Source organism: Sceloporus occidentalis, unplaced genomic scaffold (assembly GCF_023333645.1).
Source record: "Sceloporus occidentalis isolate IW3139 unplaced genomic scaffold, rSceOcc1.0.p SCAF_60, whole genome shotgun sequence".
In the NCBI taxonomy this organism is placed as follows: domain Eukaryota; kingdom Metazoa; phylum Chordata; class Lepidosauria; order Squamata; family Phrynosomatidae; genus Sceloporus; species Sceloporus occidentalis.
The window spans coordinates 1,126,480-1,144,791 of NW_028317040.1; the positions used below are offsets into that span (position 1 = coordinate 1,126,480).

An 18,312-nucleotide genomic window follows, 5' to 3' on the forward strand; every position below is an offset into this window, starting at 1 on the left:
AGAAAAACATATAAGGGAGAGATAACGAGGAGAAAGATGGCAGCTCCCATGTGCAATCTGGGTACTGGGGGCAAGTTCCTTGTGCTGACCAAGTCGTTTAGATTGAACGTGGGTGCTGCCGCAAGTCCTATGACTGAATTCTGGGTACTGGGGGGGGGGCAAGTCCTGTGGATGCAACCTGGGTGCTGAAGGCAAGTCTTGTGAATGCAATCTGGGTGCCACAGCTGGCCTTGGGTGTGCAACCATGAATGCTAATCTGCATTTTTCACTTTTCATACATGATAGTTTTCTGTTTGTTTTTATTCTAACTTTAACACCATAAAAATTTAAATTGTTGATCTGTAATGAATCAATGTTTATATTCCTAATTCTGATGAGCCAACCATTCATAATTTCTTCTAGCTGGTCCTTTTATATAACTAAACTGGCCCTTAACAATGTATCATTATTGGACACAATACAGCTACTTGGTGTAAAAACTAGGAACGCTTTAACCAATGGCCCAGCACATAAAATTTATATTCATTTACTGGTGTGATATTGGGAGTTATGCTGTACCACTGTCAGTGTATAGTGATGAGTTAGGGTGTATCTCCATCAATGTCTGACACAGTATGTATTTATAGGAACTATTCTTTACCGCTGTCTTTGTCTATCTTGCTTATAATAATAAGAGATACACTCTACCCGCCTCAGTGTCTGGATCACTATAGAATGATAGGAGTTATACTGTTGTGGCGATGGATGATGTGGTATTCCACTGTCAAGCTCAGTGTGTATATATTTTATATATAAATATTGAAGGGTGTTACACTGTACCACCGTCGGGCTCAGTATATATATTGGAGTTATGTTGTACCACCCTGTGTCAAAATGTGAATAAATCACTGGGTTTGGCAAAACTTGTTTTACTATTGTATTTTTACTCTGCGGTTATCTTGAATATCTTAAATGTCTGTGTTGTGACGACCTGTTCGGGGACAAAGCTGGCACTGTGGGAAGTGAGTGACATGTTGCATAGCGAAGTCAGGGGGTCCAAAGAGGTTATGTGTTTGTTAAGGGGAGGAGTTAGCAATATTGGCACAACAACCGGGGGGGGCATCAAAAAACATTTGTGCACACAGGCATCAGTGATCCTAGGGTCAGCTCTGTGAAGCCCCTGTCAACTTCACCATTAGGGGCAATTGGCTGGTCCACAAGATCATAGATCTCCCTCGAACTGGCCCCAAATAAAATCATTACATAGGTTTGTTAAATTGTATACAACTACACATCTTGGAAAATAACAGCTTTACTTTAATGGTGCTAAAAAGTATAAATATAATAGGTTCCTTTTAGAATGATTCCAGTTACGTGAAACAAGAATAAAACGGAGACCTTCTGTCTAAACCATTCCAATTTCTGACAAAAAGAAAAAATTATTTTTATAAAAGGCAGAAATAAACTCAATAGCCTCGAAGAAATAACTTGCTGAATCCGCAGAAAGAGAAGGGTTTTCTGTTTCTGCATAATTTCATCACTGATGTGACAAACCAATAATCTTTTTTCTTTACAATTTCTGTTTACTTAAATGAATTTTTTTACATCTTGACAAGAGATGCAAAGATGTCTGTGCAAGATATAAGGATGAGCAAGTCCGGTATTATTATACAGTCTCTCCTGTAATGTGCCAGACAGGAAAAGCCCAAAAAGATGTAAGCACAAAAGGTTGTGGGAAGTCCTATTACTCATGTGGCACAGTAGAATGTGTGTTTTACTGCAATCTGTTTGCTGATTTGTGTAATTCATTTGGTAAACGTGGCATTCACTTAAGTGTGTTATAGACCACAATAAAAGGAGAAGATCACCCTCCACACTTCATGCTGCAATTTTTTAGACCATGCTCTTCTGCCACACGTATATATCATCTGGTTTGGAGATGTAACATTATGCCTGGTAAGTTGTCCTAAAACACTGTCAGTTTCATAGCACAAGTCTCATTTATTTAAACTGGTTGTCAATCAGCGTTCCTTTCATCTTGGCTTTCTTCGCTTCCAGCTCAGCCTGATGGGAAGAAAAGATTGTGTCATTAACACTCGGATGCAAGAACATACTGCAAAATGCTTGTCAACATCGTCATCAGTGTCTGATATCCAACCCAAGCCATCTACTGCATGGAACATGTGTATATACATTACAATAAGAAGTACTTTTCTGCAAAAGCTACTTTAAAGGGACATATGCAGAGTGGTTTTCCATGGCCCACCAGCAAGCCAAACTCTGCTTCATAGAGTCCTGTTTTTCGGCTAAACCATTAGTGATACTTTGAAAAGTTGCTCATTTCCCTAGATGCTTTACTTGCGTTTGGTTGTGTCTACTGTGCATACTTATACAAGAAAAAAAGAAAGAGGCCCAATGGCTACCAGATTCATGGGACATATCCAGACTTGCATGGGGGAAATGTCCGACTGATTTAAAGACTACTTCACCAACAGGAATCCGGCATCTATGACAAGGGATGTAAATGAAAATGACATACCAGTTCCTGCAGCCTCCTTTTGCTCATTCCTTTTCTTTCAAGTTGTTTCTCGATCACTTTAGCATTCTGGGCATAAGAGTCTGCTACCTCCCTCTAAATGACAAATGACAAGAATAGTAACATAGTAACATAGTAACATAGTTCATAAGGTTGAAAAAAGACCAAAGTCCATCAAGTTCAACCTATATACATATTGTGTCCCTACTGTGTTGATCCAGAGGAAGGCAAAAAACCCTTATGAAGCAGATGCCAATTGCCCCATACCAGGGGGAAAATTCCTTCCCGACTCCAAATATGGCAATCAGAATAAATCCCTGGATCAACGTTCTGTCCCTATTAATCTAATATCCATAACTTGTAATATTATTGCTTTCAAGAAACACGTCCAGGCTCCTTTTGAACTCTTTTATTGAGTTTACCATCACCACTTCCTCTGGCAGAGAGTTCCATAATCTCACCGCTCTTACTGTAAAGAACCCCCGTCTGTGCTGGTGTAGAAACCTTCTTTCCTCCAGCCGTAGAGGATGTCCCCTTGTTATAGATACAGTCCTGGGTATAAATAGGTCCTGGGAGTGATCTCTGTACTGTCCCCTTATATATTTATACATAGTTATTAAGTCCCCCCAAGCCGTCTTTTTTCCAAACTAAATAACCCCAATTCTGATAATCTTTCTGGGTACTGTAGTCCTCCCATTCCCCTTATTACTCTGGTTGCCCGTCTTTGAACCCTCTCCAGCTCCACTATATCTTTCTTGTACACTGGTGCCCAGTACTGTACACAGTATTCCATGTGTGGTCTGACTAGTGACTTGTACAGGGGTAGAATTATTTCCTTGTCGTGGGCATCTATGCCCCTTTTGATGCACCCCATGATTTTATTTGCCTTAGCAGCAGCAGCTGCCTGACACTGGTCGCTACAGGTAAATTTACTGTTAACTAAAACTCCTAAGTCCTTTTCCATGTCAGTCGTCCCCAGTGTTTTCCCATTTAATACATATTCCCAGCCTGGATTTTTCTTCCCCATGTGCATAACCTTACATTTATCTGTGTTGAACCTCATCTGCCACATCCCAGCCCAAGCCTCCAACCTATGCAGATCCATTTGTAATCGTGCGCTGTCCTCTATTGTGTTAACCACGTTACAGAGCTTAGTATCGTCTGCAAAGATTGATACTTTACTATGCAATCCCTCTACAAGGTCATTAATAAATATATTAAAGAATAGGACCCAAAACTGACCCCTGTGGTACCCCACTAGCAACAGTCACCCACTCAGAGTATGTACCATTAATAACCACCCTCTGTTTCCTATCACTGAGCCAGTTACTTACCCACATACACACATTCTCCCCCAGCCCAAGCATTCTCATTTTATGTGGCACAGTATCAAATGCTTTGGAAAAATCAAGATATACGACATCCAGCGATTCACCCCGATCCAGTCTTGAGCTCACCTCCTCATAAAAGCTGATCAGGTTAGTTTGACAGGACCGATCCCTTGTAAACCCATGCTGATATGGAGTCATACACTTATTTTCATTGAGATACTCCAAAATAGCATCTCTTAGGAAACCCTCAAACAGTTTACACACAACAGAAGTTAAACTAACAGGCCTATAATTCCCCGGGTCACTTTTTGTCCCCTTTTTGAATATTGGCACAACATTTGCTATGCGCCAGTCCTGGGGAACAGACCCTGTCACTATAGAGTCCTTGAATATTAGAAATAGGGGTCTGTCTATTACATTACTTAACTCCCTTAGAACGCGGGGGTGAATGCCATCTGGACCTGGTGATTTGTCTATTTTGATTTTTTTTAGGCGGCACTGCACTTCTTCCTGGGTTAGACAGGCGACATGTACTGGGGCATTTATCTCATCCTGCTGTATATTACCTGGCATTTCATTTTCCTCTGTGAATACAGCAGAGAAGAATATATTTAATAGATTAGCTTTTTCCTGATCCCCGTCTATAACTTCTCCCTCATTACTTTTTAAGGGGCCAACGCTTTCATTGTTAACCTTTTTACTATTTATATAGTTAAAGAACATTTTGGGGTTTGTTTTACTCTCTTTGGCAATGAGTCTTTCTGTCTCCAATTTTTCCAAGAATATAAGTGCGACACACTATGCAACAATAAAGAGGTACCAGAAATGGCAATTAAGGAGAGGTACAGTGATGAATTCAGGATGGGTAGCAGCACTCCAGCCACCCCACCAAAGAAGGATGTGCAACACCAGGTACTGCTGAAATTGGTAGGTAACAAGGGAGATATCTGACAAACATATGCAGTGCATCTGTAATCCTATACATTGAGTAGTTAAACATGATGATGATGAATACAGTGATAATGTCTAAATGCAAGGGAACACGAGCACCAGTTTTTAGAGGTGCAAACACAATAATAGGTAGTCAACATAAATTTGAATTCTGTTGAGTCAATACAGAATGAGCACTGATTGTATGGTGATGCAATCACAGACACAATGACAGGTATAATGTGACTAGTCTCACTGAATATTTGCCCAAATGCCCCAAGATACAATGTAGGAATCTCCTTACCGCTTCTATCTCCTCCTCCTCTTCATCAATAGTGGACACTGTAACGGAGCTGAATTTTCCCATGTCCTTTGTACGTTTTGTCATCATCACCTAGGATTAAAAAAACAAAAATGCTATTTTGTGTCATCTCTGTAGTGATAAACAGAACTATCCTGGGCCAGGCTTCAAGTTAATCGGTACCTTAGAGTGAGAACACAATGTGCTGTAGCCAGTTTCAACCGTTCTCCTAAATGTGGAACTCTGCTAGAAAACCTTTCTGGCAAACCACTAATCTGAGTAAAATATTGTTGTAATACATCCTAGTCTTATGAACGTTGTATATACTACTAAGAATAAACATCATGCTTTAACAACCAATAAGAAATCAGCAATCAGAACTGCAATAAGATTTATAACTGCCTGGAATCATACTTTGGTTCAGTCATTACTGTTTTGAACAGTATTTCTCAAATCGACTAAATTGTCTGCCTGAGAGAGCCAAGGCTATAGACTTCAGAAAACGGTTGACGATTGGTACCTTTTTGGGTGGGTCGGGTTTTTGGGTGTAGATATTTGTTTTGCCAAATCCTTGTCCGAACTTCACCAAAGCCCCATTAACGATGAACGTAGCAGGAGGATTCTTCTGGTGATGTTGGTAGAAGAGAAGGAGGCTACATCTGCATTAAATAAAAACAATATATTTCTGGTTAAGGAATGGCCCATCAATTCTAAAACTGCACACATACAATATACATGCATACAAAGGTGCGAAAAAACAAAATCACAAAGTAAAGTCCTGAGGTATTTAAGAAATATTCCAAAAGCATAGCACACAGTCTTCTCTTGACATAAATTACTATTTATATTGCATTCTGAATTCAGTACGACAGGCTATATTTAGTATCCTGTTTCCCTATGGCTGATTGAAAGGCGCTACTGACTTTTTAAGACTTCCCAATGATTATCCGCCTGATGCAAACAATAAGAATGTCCCCAAACCTTAAACAAAACACTAAAGTTATTTCCGCTGTGCTGATTGGAAAGGTGCAACACGAGGCTGCCCTGTTCCACAGTTAAACTATATCACGTCCTGGGTGTGACACAGCAATATAAGTGTAGATTCTTTCAAAATCATTGCTCCTTATAGAAAAAGCAAAGAACATAAAAGAGCATAGAAAAAGTCTGTTTGGAACAAAAAGACTCAAATCCAAGACCTGTGATTACAATCCACCGTCTAATTTAAAGGACGGTTTCCATACGTTCATATCCATGCACTACCTACTATTCTAATCCTGTCTCCCCCGTTATAAACTAATAAAAGGTTTAACTAAAATTATCATATTGCCGTCCCCGTAATCACTGGCTCCTTGAAACCTGTTGAGAATTTGCATAATACATGGTCATCTTATCTACGAGTGGCGTTTCTGAAGGAAGCTGCTCAAGTGCACGACTGGCAAGTACCCTGCCTAATGCTTTCCATAGATGTCTCAGGACGTCTCTTCCAGCACAAGGGATTACAGACACGCCAGGAATGCCGCATGTAACCGTGTGGAATAGATGTGGCCCGAAATAGAACACGTAGCAGAAAAAAAGTGCATCCGAACAGACATAGCTTTATTTTGGAAATTGTACATCTGACATGTGCAGCATTAGGCCTAAAAATTATAGTCAATAAAAAGTCATTTTTAGGTTAGAAACACGAGTTCTCCAATGGAATGTTATAGAACTGCCCATCATTAAAACATTTTACAAATGACATAATTGTCCCTCTTAAACAGGACTGCACATATCAGACAGTACTAAACAGAAGCAGTCATGACACTAACGAGTAATAAAAACTGGGTTATTTTACTATTATTTTATTGTATAAGCACTACTCATTAGAATTAAATAGTTCTGCATATAAACATATAAGCTTGTTCAGTTTATACAACAACGCATCAGCTTTAGTGTCACTTGGCAGTTAAGCGTTCCTTGTAAAAAAAAAAAAAAAAAAAAAGTATGAACGAGGAAAGTTCAAAATGCATGATAATAAAAAATATATTTGTAGACTCGAGTTAGGCAGCGGTACTAGAAATTATGTTTCTTATTCTGCATAATAACAAAACCATTAAATTCAGAAGAGTAGGTGGAATAGCACCTTTAATAACTAATTCAAATGAGAACCTTGTCTTGCTTTGGGTACGGTAATGCCTTAGGTTAACCTCTTGTGGATATATGCTCTGCTACCAGTAATCTATACAGTGTTGCTTAATTACAGAGCGTGATTTGGCATACTTACCGCTTATACAAGATTGCATTATACAAAGAGGCTGAGCGTTAAAGCAACAGACATATAAATCGATTTTTACGTGGCTGATCCTTTATATGACATCTGTCAGTATTTCTGTCTCTCCTCGTTCTGCAGATATTTTTTTCTCTAAAGCAATCAGGAGATTTGGAAGTTTCTCTAGATTAGGCCGCTGTTGTTGAACAAAATAAATCTCAATGCGCTCTGAGTAGTGATGTTGATTTGTTGATTAGATGTCTGCTAAGAGGTATGCATTGACAGCCACAGCAAGACTATGGACATATATTCCAGGTCAAGAGAAGAAACATTACTTACCTACACAATGGCAAGTAGTTTGTAAGTAGCAGTAATTCCCAGTTCTGACTTTAATTACAGTGAGAGCTACTAAAGAATATTGTGTTATTGAAAGACAAGACATGGTAAGTAAATGAGTCCCTTGTCATAAAGCAATCTCTAATCGTTAATATGGATAGGGACAATCACAATCTGCTTGCTAAAACTTGTTTGAATGTGGCTTCTTGAGTCACTGCATTTAAGTCGTGTCGTGCCTAAGTGTTACTGATAAATAATGCAATGTAAAGTCTCACAGAAAAACTATAAGTAATGAGAGCTATTAAACACCTTACAAACCAAACAAGGGTAAAGTCCAGTATTTGAATCCTTTCATTCAACCAACTGGAAAGTAATTAGAACCGACAGACTACAAAACATTAACGTACGTTTAAGAATGACAAACATCATCATAGCAACCAAAAAGGAGAATATGTTGAAAGTCTTGTGGATCGTTGCCTACTTACTTGCTGCACTTTTTTCTGTACTGCCTCTCAATGCCATCTGGCCTGAAAAACAAAACATAACAGTTATATTGTGATCGCTGCTGGTCTGGAGTAATACGGCTCACCTGCCGACATGCACAGCGGTAACCTAGCTGTATGAACGCTTCTACTGCATAAAAGCTTCACCTGTTGTGACCTGCGGTAAAGGGAGACCCGTATGCTATGATGCCTACCAGCAAGTTCTTTCGGCTGCTGTCATGTTTAAAGAACTACTGCCAGCTAGAAAGATTTTACCATTGTACATTTGTTACCAAAATTAATATAATAGACCTGAGTCATTTGGTTTTAAATTAAGGCACTGTTGTAAAAGCTCATTTGAGGAGTTATTGTTACCTGAGCAGCCCTCTCCAGGCTTCCGGTGATCAGTATAATAAATATATATATACACACACATATATATATATATATATATATATATATATATATATATATATATATAAAAATACACACCTCTACTCTATATACATATATACACACTAATCATACATACATACGCACTGAGATGTCGATAAAACTACATATTAACTGGAGGTATTAATCTACTGGTCTACTGTACCAGCAGAAGTGGAAAAACAGACTCATCTAAATAAGTAGTAAGCGGTATCTCCAACTGCTTCAGTTTTATTGAAAGCCATTATCTAAAAATGGCATCTGTAATCTTTCTTGAGGTGTCCCCCGACCCCCCCCAGAAGACGTTTTGTTAAGGCACAAGACTCCTGCTGATTAGCGTTTGTTAGAAGCAGAGTGGAAATTGGCTGCAGCAATCAAGCCCAATCATATGATAAATGAGTGACGGGATACCATCCGCTGCCAAAGCAAGCATCTTAATTATATCCCTCAGTGCGACTAATATGAATTAGCACACTGTTCATTCCAACGCATCTCCTGCACTTTACAGAAACAGAGGCAGCCACTAGTACATGGGGCACATCGCTTTATAGGAGAGAAGTAGCAGAGCAGCAAAGTGAAAGGATGAAAGAAAATATAATTAAGGGAATGGGTAGAAATAAAGGTAATAGCTCGAAAGGAGGAAAAATAAATCAAAGAATGTAAGGAGAGAAAGAAGTGACAACTATCTAAAGGCTGGACTCATTAGTATCAGATGTAGAGCAGAGTAAGGACTTGCTGGTTTGCGGATACAGAGAGACTTATTCACAGAGGTCATGGAATTATTTCATCAAAAGCCACCATTACCGATTAGCATAAAAACAAACATTGCAGGTTTTTTAATTAATTTATACAAATGTTTGTTTGATTTACATTATATTTTGATTTCTAATCAGAAAAGGCTATCATCCTGAGAAATAGTGGCATTCTCTCTTTGAATTATAGCTTAATTGTTCTCATCCAAAATACCATTAAAACAATAATCATGATTGGGTTCATACTTTATGAGCACTCTAAACTGTAACAGCAAATATTTAAATATTCTATAACCTATCATTTTTAAATGCTTAATAAACCTAGGTAGTGGTGCTTAAAGAACGTGTGTGTATAAACATTACGCATACAGAACAGGCAGCTGTTAAAACTGTTCAACCAATCTGGTCAGTCCATTAAATAACTCATACACATTCCCTGCTAACAGTCTTTGGACGATTATTTCTGCCATATGGTGAATAACTAAATCAAGAGACCATGTTCAGTTACACTTTAATTTATGAAAATTGGAAATTTGTCTCAACTAAGATATGAACAACATGGTCACAAGGGAGTCCAAGAAGTTTTGACTGCTAACACGTAAAATAGCTAGAAACATATAAAAAAAAAAAAAACGGCACAAAGATTATATGCTTTCAGTTACACCCAGTGGACAAGCGATCACCCAGAGGAGATACCTGCGCAGATAAACGGCTTCCTCCTCCTCTGTGTTACAGAACTTGTGAGCATGTTTTGCTACATCGATGACTCTTGCTTTATCCCGTGGCCTCATGGGCAATTTCTCCAGCTGACAATCTAAAAAAAGAACGGAGACAGAAACTAGGATGAGAAACCAAGTAAACTAATACAACAGGCCATTCACACGGAACACTGCGGAGCTTATTTCATGACCCACGTGCAATCTGTTAAGGTCCAGTCTGGGTTAAGAAGCCAATTCACGAACATATCCTCTTTATAGTACTATTTATTCAGAGCACGCATCAGTGTTTAAGCAAACAGATTCTTGCTTTGACATTATGATCCACGGCAATGTCTTTTTTTAGACAATTTAATAGGTCACATTTACAGGAGTTCGTTTTGAAATAATGCATTCTCCATTCCAACAAAAAAAATCTCCTATTTCTCCAGCAGGGTTACTGCGAATCCACAGCAGTAAAGGGATTACGGTCATTAAAAGTTGCAGATCTTTGACGAAAAACAGGATTTAAGCAGGGTACCGTTATCACAACCCTTCTGCTCCTCATCAGAAATTAAATAATTACTGCTTCCCAGCAGGAAAGAGGATTCTAGCTACAGAGAGGAACCCAAATCCAATTACATCCTCAAAGTCCTTTCTGCTATTTTGACAGCAGTATAAGGAGAGTTTAGAAGATTTCATTTTGCCATAAAAAGCAATCGTAAATCACTGTCGTCATTTAAAAATAAATGTATTCTCCGAGGAATAGATAATGTAAAGGAATGACGTAGAAATTCATATACATGTAAGTGGCTTTAGAAGCCAGTCGATTTCACACCTTAACAGTGCAGCTTCATGGCAGATTTCATTTCCATTTTTTTTTTTAACCTTCCTCTGGTCCATCTTACATAGACACAAAATATTACTTTAAATATTTGTTCTAATCTTTTCTTAAAATCGAAGCATTCTACCCGAGTTGTCTCACGTAGACACAACAATGGACTAGCGTTAAAATTGCAAAATTATAATTTTGTAAAATGATTACCAATAAATAGTTCATAGCTTTTCAGTCGCTTATACACATTATAAGCTGTTATTTATTATGTATTGTTTTATATAGCGCCATCATATGCCGTAGTGCTGTACAATGGGTAGACAAGTCATAAGTAGAATATAACATAACCGTTTGACTTACAGAAACAAGCTCACAATCTAGAGGGAGTTGGGGTGTGTTACACAATAGGTACAAGTGCCAGGATGTTAGGGATGGACCAGCCACACTAGTATAAGTATTGCAGGAGAGGGCCTAGGAAAGGTGAGCTAAAGAATATGGGTGTTAACATGTAAGGTTGTAGGTGTCCTCAAATAAGTTGGTCTTGAGAGATAATAAAAATTAAAAAAAAAGTCCGAAGGTGGGTGGGCCGTGAGGCTTTAACCCCTTCGTGACAAAGGCTTATTTTACTTTTTGTACCCTTCGTGACAATGGCCGTTTTAACATTTCTGCGCTGCTCGTGTTTAGCTGTAATTTTCTTCTTTCCCGTTTACTGAACCCACACACATTAGATATTGTTTTTTTCAGGACAAGAAGGGCTCTCTTTAGATGACATTGTTTTGATTGTATCATATTATTTACTATTAAAAAAAGTATAAAATATGGTGAAAAATTTAGAAAAAAATGACTGTTTCTAACTTTTAGCTGAAAAATCTTTTACTCATCTATAAAAGGTAATTAAAAAAACCTGCTAAATAGATTCTACTGTTTGTCCTGAGTTTAAAAATACCCAATGTTTTTATGTTTTTTTGCTTTTTTCTGCACGTTATGGAGCAATAAGTACAGGTAGCGTTTTGCTATTTCAAAGCCATTTTTTCCAAATCTGGTAATTCTTCCCCCCATGTGCCATTTCGGGTATCTTTGAACCCGGCCAATGCAATTTACCCCATCAAATCATATATTTTTGAAAACTAGACAGCCCAGGGTATTCCAAATGCTGGTATTTTAACCCTTTCCAAGCACTTATTCTACCATCAGCCTTTGTAAAACTTTATGGTAGTAATTTTTTTGCATTTGTTTTTTCACAAACATTTTACTTTAGGTATGAATAAACAGGTTCTGGTATATGTCACTATCATAAAACACCCCAATATGTGTTTAGCAACATCTCCTGAGTACAGCAATACCTCACATGAATGATTTTGCCTGACTGTTTGGGGGCAAAAGGGCCACATTTGGGGCATGCGCATTTTTCAATGTTGAACTTGGGGATCCACTGCCCATGCCCTATTTGGTACATCTTTGAGCCAGGCCATTTCAGTGTGCCCAATAAAGCCATATATTTTTGAAAACTAGGGTATTTCAAATGCTAGTATTTTAACTCTTTCCATGCACCATATCTACCACCAGTCTTTGTCAAACTTTGTCAAACTTTGTGGTAGTCATTTTTTTGCATTTGTTTTGTCACACACATTTTACTTTATGTATGAATTTACAGCTCCTGGTATATGCCGCTGTCACACGACACCCCAATATGTGTTCAGCAACATCTCCATGCATGGGTTTGTCATTTTTGGGGGGAACTAAAAGGCCACATTTGGTACGTGTGCATTTTTCTAATTGGAAATTAGATGTGTGGCCATCCTTCCCCCGTGTTAATTGGGACCTTGTTGAACCCGGCCAATTCAATTTACCCCATCAAATCATACATTTTTTTTAAAAGTAGACACCCCATGGGCATTTAATATGCCAGTATTTAAACTCTTTCCATGCGAGAATTGTTTTAAGCTAATATGCTAATTTTAGGACTTGCTCACAAAAATATATTTTTTATATATATATTTATTTTTTTTGCCTTTTTTTATTTTGATCGCCTCCTAAACGCTTTTAAAACGGGCGTCCGCCACCATACAAAGTATGGCGGATGTTGACGCCCCGGGGAGGGGCCAGAGATGGCCCCTTTGTGCCGATAATGGCGTTGCTGAATGCCTCGCGGTCGAGGCATTACAGCAACGCCGTTTCGGTGCAGAAAGCGAAAATAGATCACTTTCTGCACCCGTTTAAAGACGTGCCGGTCCTGACACGTCATTTGTCGTTATCGACTTGAATTTCCGTGACGTGCCCGGACCGGCAATTGTCATCAAGGGGTTTTGAGATCACAGGCAGATCAAGTGCACAGGCAGCCAGTGAGGAGACTGACAGAGGGGAGAGGTTTTAGTAAAGCAATGGGAGAGGCCAAGACGGGTAAGAGTCACAATAATCGAGGCGAGAGATAATGAGGTCATGGACAAGAGCCTTAGTGGCATCTTGTGTTAGGGAGGGATGCTGGCAATGTTTTTAAGATGGAGACAGCAGTTTTTAGAGACAGACTGAATGTGGGGGGGTGAATGAGAGTTCAGAGTCAAGGGTGACACAGAGGCAGCGAGCGTGAGGACAGGGACATCATTGCACCATTAACATTAAGGGAAACCAATATAGGGGAGGTTAGCATTGGAGGGTGAGAAGATGAGAAGTTCAGTTTTGGAGAGACTGAGTTTTTTCTAGGTACAGAGAGATGCTAGGCAGTTACTAACACTATCTAAGACAGAGGGAGAGAGATCATGAGATCTGGAGGTCATGAGTATACAGGTGGTATTGAAAGGCAAAGGAGGAGATTAGTTTGCCAAGTGAGGTAGTGTAAAGAGAGAACGGAAGGTTCTAGTGGTCCTAGCACTGAGTCTTGCGGTACCCCGACGGAGGGGGAGGGGAATAGTTACTGGAGACAAACGCTGATCAGAGAGGTAGGGTGTAAGCCAGGAGAGAGTAGTGTCACAGAGACCAAGAACATGAAGAGTTTGAAGGAGAAGAGGGTGGTTCACAGTGCCGAAAACAGCATAGAGTGGTGGCCCTTCAATTTAACAGTAAGTAGGTCATTAGTAACTTTAGTAAGGGCGGTCTCAGTAGAATGTCGAGGGGAGAAAGCAGATTGAAGGGGTTCAAGTAAGGATTTGGAATTAAGAAACTAAGTTAATTGGGTATAAACAATTCTTTCAAGAAGCTTGGAGGTGAGAGGAAATAGACAGATGGGACAGTAATTGGCCAGATCAGTTGGGTCCACGGGCTTTTTGAAGATTGGAGTAAGGCTAGGTTTCCACTTGGGTTTTTGTCCTGCGTTATTTTCTTGATGAAAAACGCCAAGAAAACTGCCACTGCATTTTGGGGTTTTTTTCTGGCGTTTTAGCCTTTCTGTGGAAATTGCTTTTTTGACCTTAGGCAGTTTTTCCAGCCTTTACACGTTGGAATTTTCACCCAGCTAAAAGGGATTAGGATAAATGGCAAGTATCTGCCCCCTCCTGATGTCATTTCCTTGGTAGAGTTCTACTTAAACACGCCCCGGCGGACCCTTTTGTCTCTTTTCTGTGGTTTGTAAGGCATGCTTTATTCAGAATGTCTGCTCCTCTAGGAAGATTGGCCCCAAATGATGGTGCAAATTGTTTGCTGTTGCTTTTGGCACGCAGGGTCCAGTTGATGTGTCGCGTATGTTTGTTTGTAATGGCATGTTTGTTCCAAATGGTGTAAAATTCAATATGAACTTTGTTTTGTGTGAAACTGTTTGTTTCCAACCTATTTCTCGTAGGACACACAGATACTGGGTCCATCCTCTGCATTGTAACTGTGGTAAAAAACGCCATAAAAAAACGCCAAGGCAAAACCCACATGGCTTTTTCATGGCGTTTTTTCTCTCCCATAGACTTCTATTGGAGAAAAACGCCAAGATTTCCTTGCAAAAAACGTCAGTGTCAACATGCTGCGATTTGGAAAAACTGCCACAGAGCCCAAAAAAGTAGAAAAACGCCAAAGAGGACTGAAAAAACGCCAAACAGAAAAACGCCAAGTGGATATGGCATTGTGCGATTTCCTATTGAAGAACAGCCAACATCTGGCCGCAGCGTTTTTTCACTAATTAAACGCTGTGTGGCTGAATTGGCGTTATTATGGGTGTTTTTGCGCAAAAAAAAAAAACCCAAGTGGAAACCTAGCCTAATGGTAACATGCCTGAAAAAGATTCAGCGATGAAAGACTGGGTAAGATGGGTGGGGATCGATTTAATGTAGAGAAGGAAGAAGAGTTCAGCGTATAGGAGAGCGCATAGTCAGAGGGAGGGCGAGGTGAGAGGGGGAACTGTGCAGATTCATAACTGATAGTTTCGATTTTATTATTGTTAGTGAAAGGGGTAGTAGGAATAGGTCAAAGAAGGAAATTAAAAGTACTGAAGGGGCGTTTAAAGGTTAAGAGACAGGGAGAAGATGAAGTAGGTTTCTGCAGTTGGTAGCTGTGGCTCAAAATTTTTTACTGAAGGTACCATCAAATTAGATGTGATATTTGAGGAGCAAGTAAAGAAATGTAAAAAAAGAAATAGTCATCCATTGATTTGTTACAGGTGATATTAAGGGGATTATTCATTAAAGCAGGAGTCTGCAGAAGAGTTGTAGCTTCCCTTTAGGGACGTCATTACGTATTGTAAAGGGCCAATCGCAGTGAGAGCTTCTCCTGCAAAGAGGTCTAAGCAGAAGCCACACTGTCAGATGCCTTACAAAAAACCCTGGCCCTTTATAATCCAGAAAAGCCATTAAGCTTTATTCACCAATATGGGGGGAGTTGTCAGAAGAGTTAGCAAGATAACTGCGATTTCAACTCACTCACTTTACTATTTATTATGAAGAGCCGACACTGGCAAGTTTTTGCTGCAAGAAGAAAAGGCCCTGTGTGGGGGATGATAAATCATGAATTATTTACAATAAATAGGTTATTTCATAAACTGTGCTTAACACTAATCTCCTAAACTCGCTGACTTTAACCTTGAGGCTTTTTCCTGTACTTTATTGGACTGAAGATGTAATTTGCTATATTATTTAGGAGCACACTGTAAATATTTTTTGTAAGCATGTAAAAATTATTTTAATATGACTAATTGGGAAATAAAACCTCAGCTATATGTTGTTCCTACAACAAATAGCTTTTTATCCTAGACAGATTTGTTCAAAAGCGCATGATTAAGATACATTTGTGAAGGATTTTTGTACAGTAGATTATATTTAGGTAGTGGATGCATGGAATAGCCTTCCAGCAGAAGTGGTAGATGTTAATACAGTAAAGTCATTTAAGCAAGCATGGGATAGGCATAAGGCCAAGCTAGATATAGGATAAGGGCAAGTACTAAAGGAAAGTACTCAGAGGTTGGGCAGACTGGATAGGCCTACTGGTTCTTATCTGCCGTCACTTTCTATGTTTATTCATATGGAGCCAGCAGATCCTGTAGACTTATTACAATAACATGTAGCAATTTAATGTGACCATAAAATAGACAAGATACAATCCGACAATAAGATTAAGACATAAGAAGAGGGCCCTGTACCTGCAAACATAATCTTAAACTATCACAGGCAGTGAAGTTAAACTTTAAGCGATATAATTATCAGCCGGACATCCTAACGGTCATCAAATAACAAAAAAATGTTAACCAGAAGGAAGCAAACATGTTTCATTTGGTCCCCATTAGCAAGGGAATTAGCCTTGCTGTTAAGAATATTTATTATTATTATTTTACTGCCAAGTATATATAGTAATGTGGGAATGGAACCACTCCATTATTAACTATTTGGTTGCTGGCGAGAATTAAAGCGGTTGATTAATTCCTTTGTTAGGCATGTACGTTACACAGCTCTGAATAATGTGAGCAGTGAAAAAAAACTCTAAAAAAACTCTTAATAATATTTAGTCCTTTTACATTAGCAGCTATAATTGTTACCCGATACTGGCAAGATACATAAAGCAAACTACCCCCTTAATTATTTCCAAAATGCAACATTATCAGTGACAGTCTGCTAATTTATATGCCGCAAAATAACACTTAAAACCGATTGCCATTTACATAGTTCCCGGAAGTGATTTACTATTTTTTTTTTAAATAACTTATTACATTAAAAAAAAGCCCGTACTCACCCAAAACCAGTACCATCTGCCCGCAAAGACAGTAGTACACATGTAAAGGCTTTTCACCGTCATCATACTCCTCACGGTCCCGTGTATCCGAGCAAACTACCGAGCGCGACACTACCTTCGGCATTTTTTCGGTTCCTAACAAACAAGGCGAGATACAGTGTTTTCACATTAGTCGCTGATGGATGACGTAGTCACAAAGAGCGCACTTTCACTTACAACTTTATTGACAACGAGTAATACAGGTTAGTAAGGATGAAAGCGGCAAGTGCCTTAAAGTTTTAAAAAAGTGCTGTTCGGTGGAATTGATTTGAATGATTTTCGCTGTTTTATGGTTACGGTGCTTTTCGTACATCTTCATTGGGAGAACGAAGTGAATGACGTGGTTCAGGTAATGCAGTTTTAGGCTTCCTTCTCCTGAGGTGAATGCTAGAATGGACAGTTTGTTGGCCCTTACAGCTCTGCCAAAGAAGAATGAATATTAAAGAAGTGTTTTTGGAAACATATGTCTGTTGCTGGCTTAACAAAGTAAGAAATAGTCATGTTTAGTGCTTTAAATACATGATAATAATGAACACCGGTAACTGGTTGCTTTTACTTGTATTTTAGAGTAATTTATTCCATTACCAGCTCGATAAGCAAAATAATTTTTTTTAACAAATCCAGTTCCTCAAATCAATTAGCCAGTCAATCAAAGGAGCCACACAGCTATCATATGCATTAACCCCTTTATGGGTCAGGCACGTCACGGAGAAACGGTCAGTTAACGACGAAATTACGTGCCTGACACGTCATTTCATTAAACAAGCTTACAATCGCTTAAACGGTGTTGCTGTAATGCCTCGATGTCGAGGCATTCAGCAACACCGAGATCGGCATCATGGGCCATGTTTGGCCCCTCCCGGATGCCCGTTTTAAACGTTTAGGAGGCGATCAACAATCACCACCTAAACTTCAATGTTGTTACTGAAATGCCTCGATCACGAGGCATTCAGCGACACCGAACACTCCCCAGGACGCGTTGTGACTGCTCTGGAAAAATAACGTTGGAAAAGTTTCACTGTAATCAGGAGATGTTGATGAACACACATTGGGGTGCTCTGTGATAGTGTTGTATACCTGGAGCTATAAATTGATACCAGAAGTACAATTTGTGTGAAAAAAATACCAAAAAAATTACTACCACAAACTTTGGCAAAAGCTGGTGGTAGAATCTCATGCATGGAAAGGATTAAAATACTACTATTTGAAATAGCTTGGGGTGTCTAGTATTCAAAAATATATGGTTTGATGGGGTGAATTGAATTAGCCGGCTTCAAA

The 18,312-nt window shown here is 39.1% G+C and overlaps 1 protein-coding gene across 2 annotated transcripts; it reads right to left on the minus strand.

Moving 5' to 3' along the window:
• Positions 1 to 1,980: 1,980 nt before the first annotated feature.
• Positions 1,981 to 17,119, minus strand: LOC149287453 (STING ER exit protein). 2 transcript variants are annotated; one of them, XM_089492842.1, is made up of 7 exons: positions 16,996 to 17,119; positions 10,024 to 10,141; positions 8,147 to 8,188; positions 5,598 to 5,736; positions 5,081 to 5,170; positions 2,519 to 2,611; positions 1,981 to 2,043 (listed from the first exon to the last, which is right to left on the minus strand). In XM_089492842.1, exons 1-7 carry the CDS (start codon positions 17,117 to 17,119, stop codon positions 1,981 to 1,983), a joined length of 669 nt encoding a protein of 222 aa, XP_089348968.1. The 2 variants fall into 2 exon arrangements, with proteins under 2 accessions (XP_089348968.1, XP_089348969.1); XM_089492843.1 differs by lacking the exon at positions 8,147 to 8,188.
• Positions 17,120 to 18,312: the final 1,193 nt, after the last annotated feature.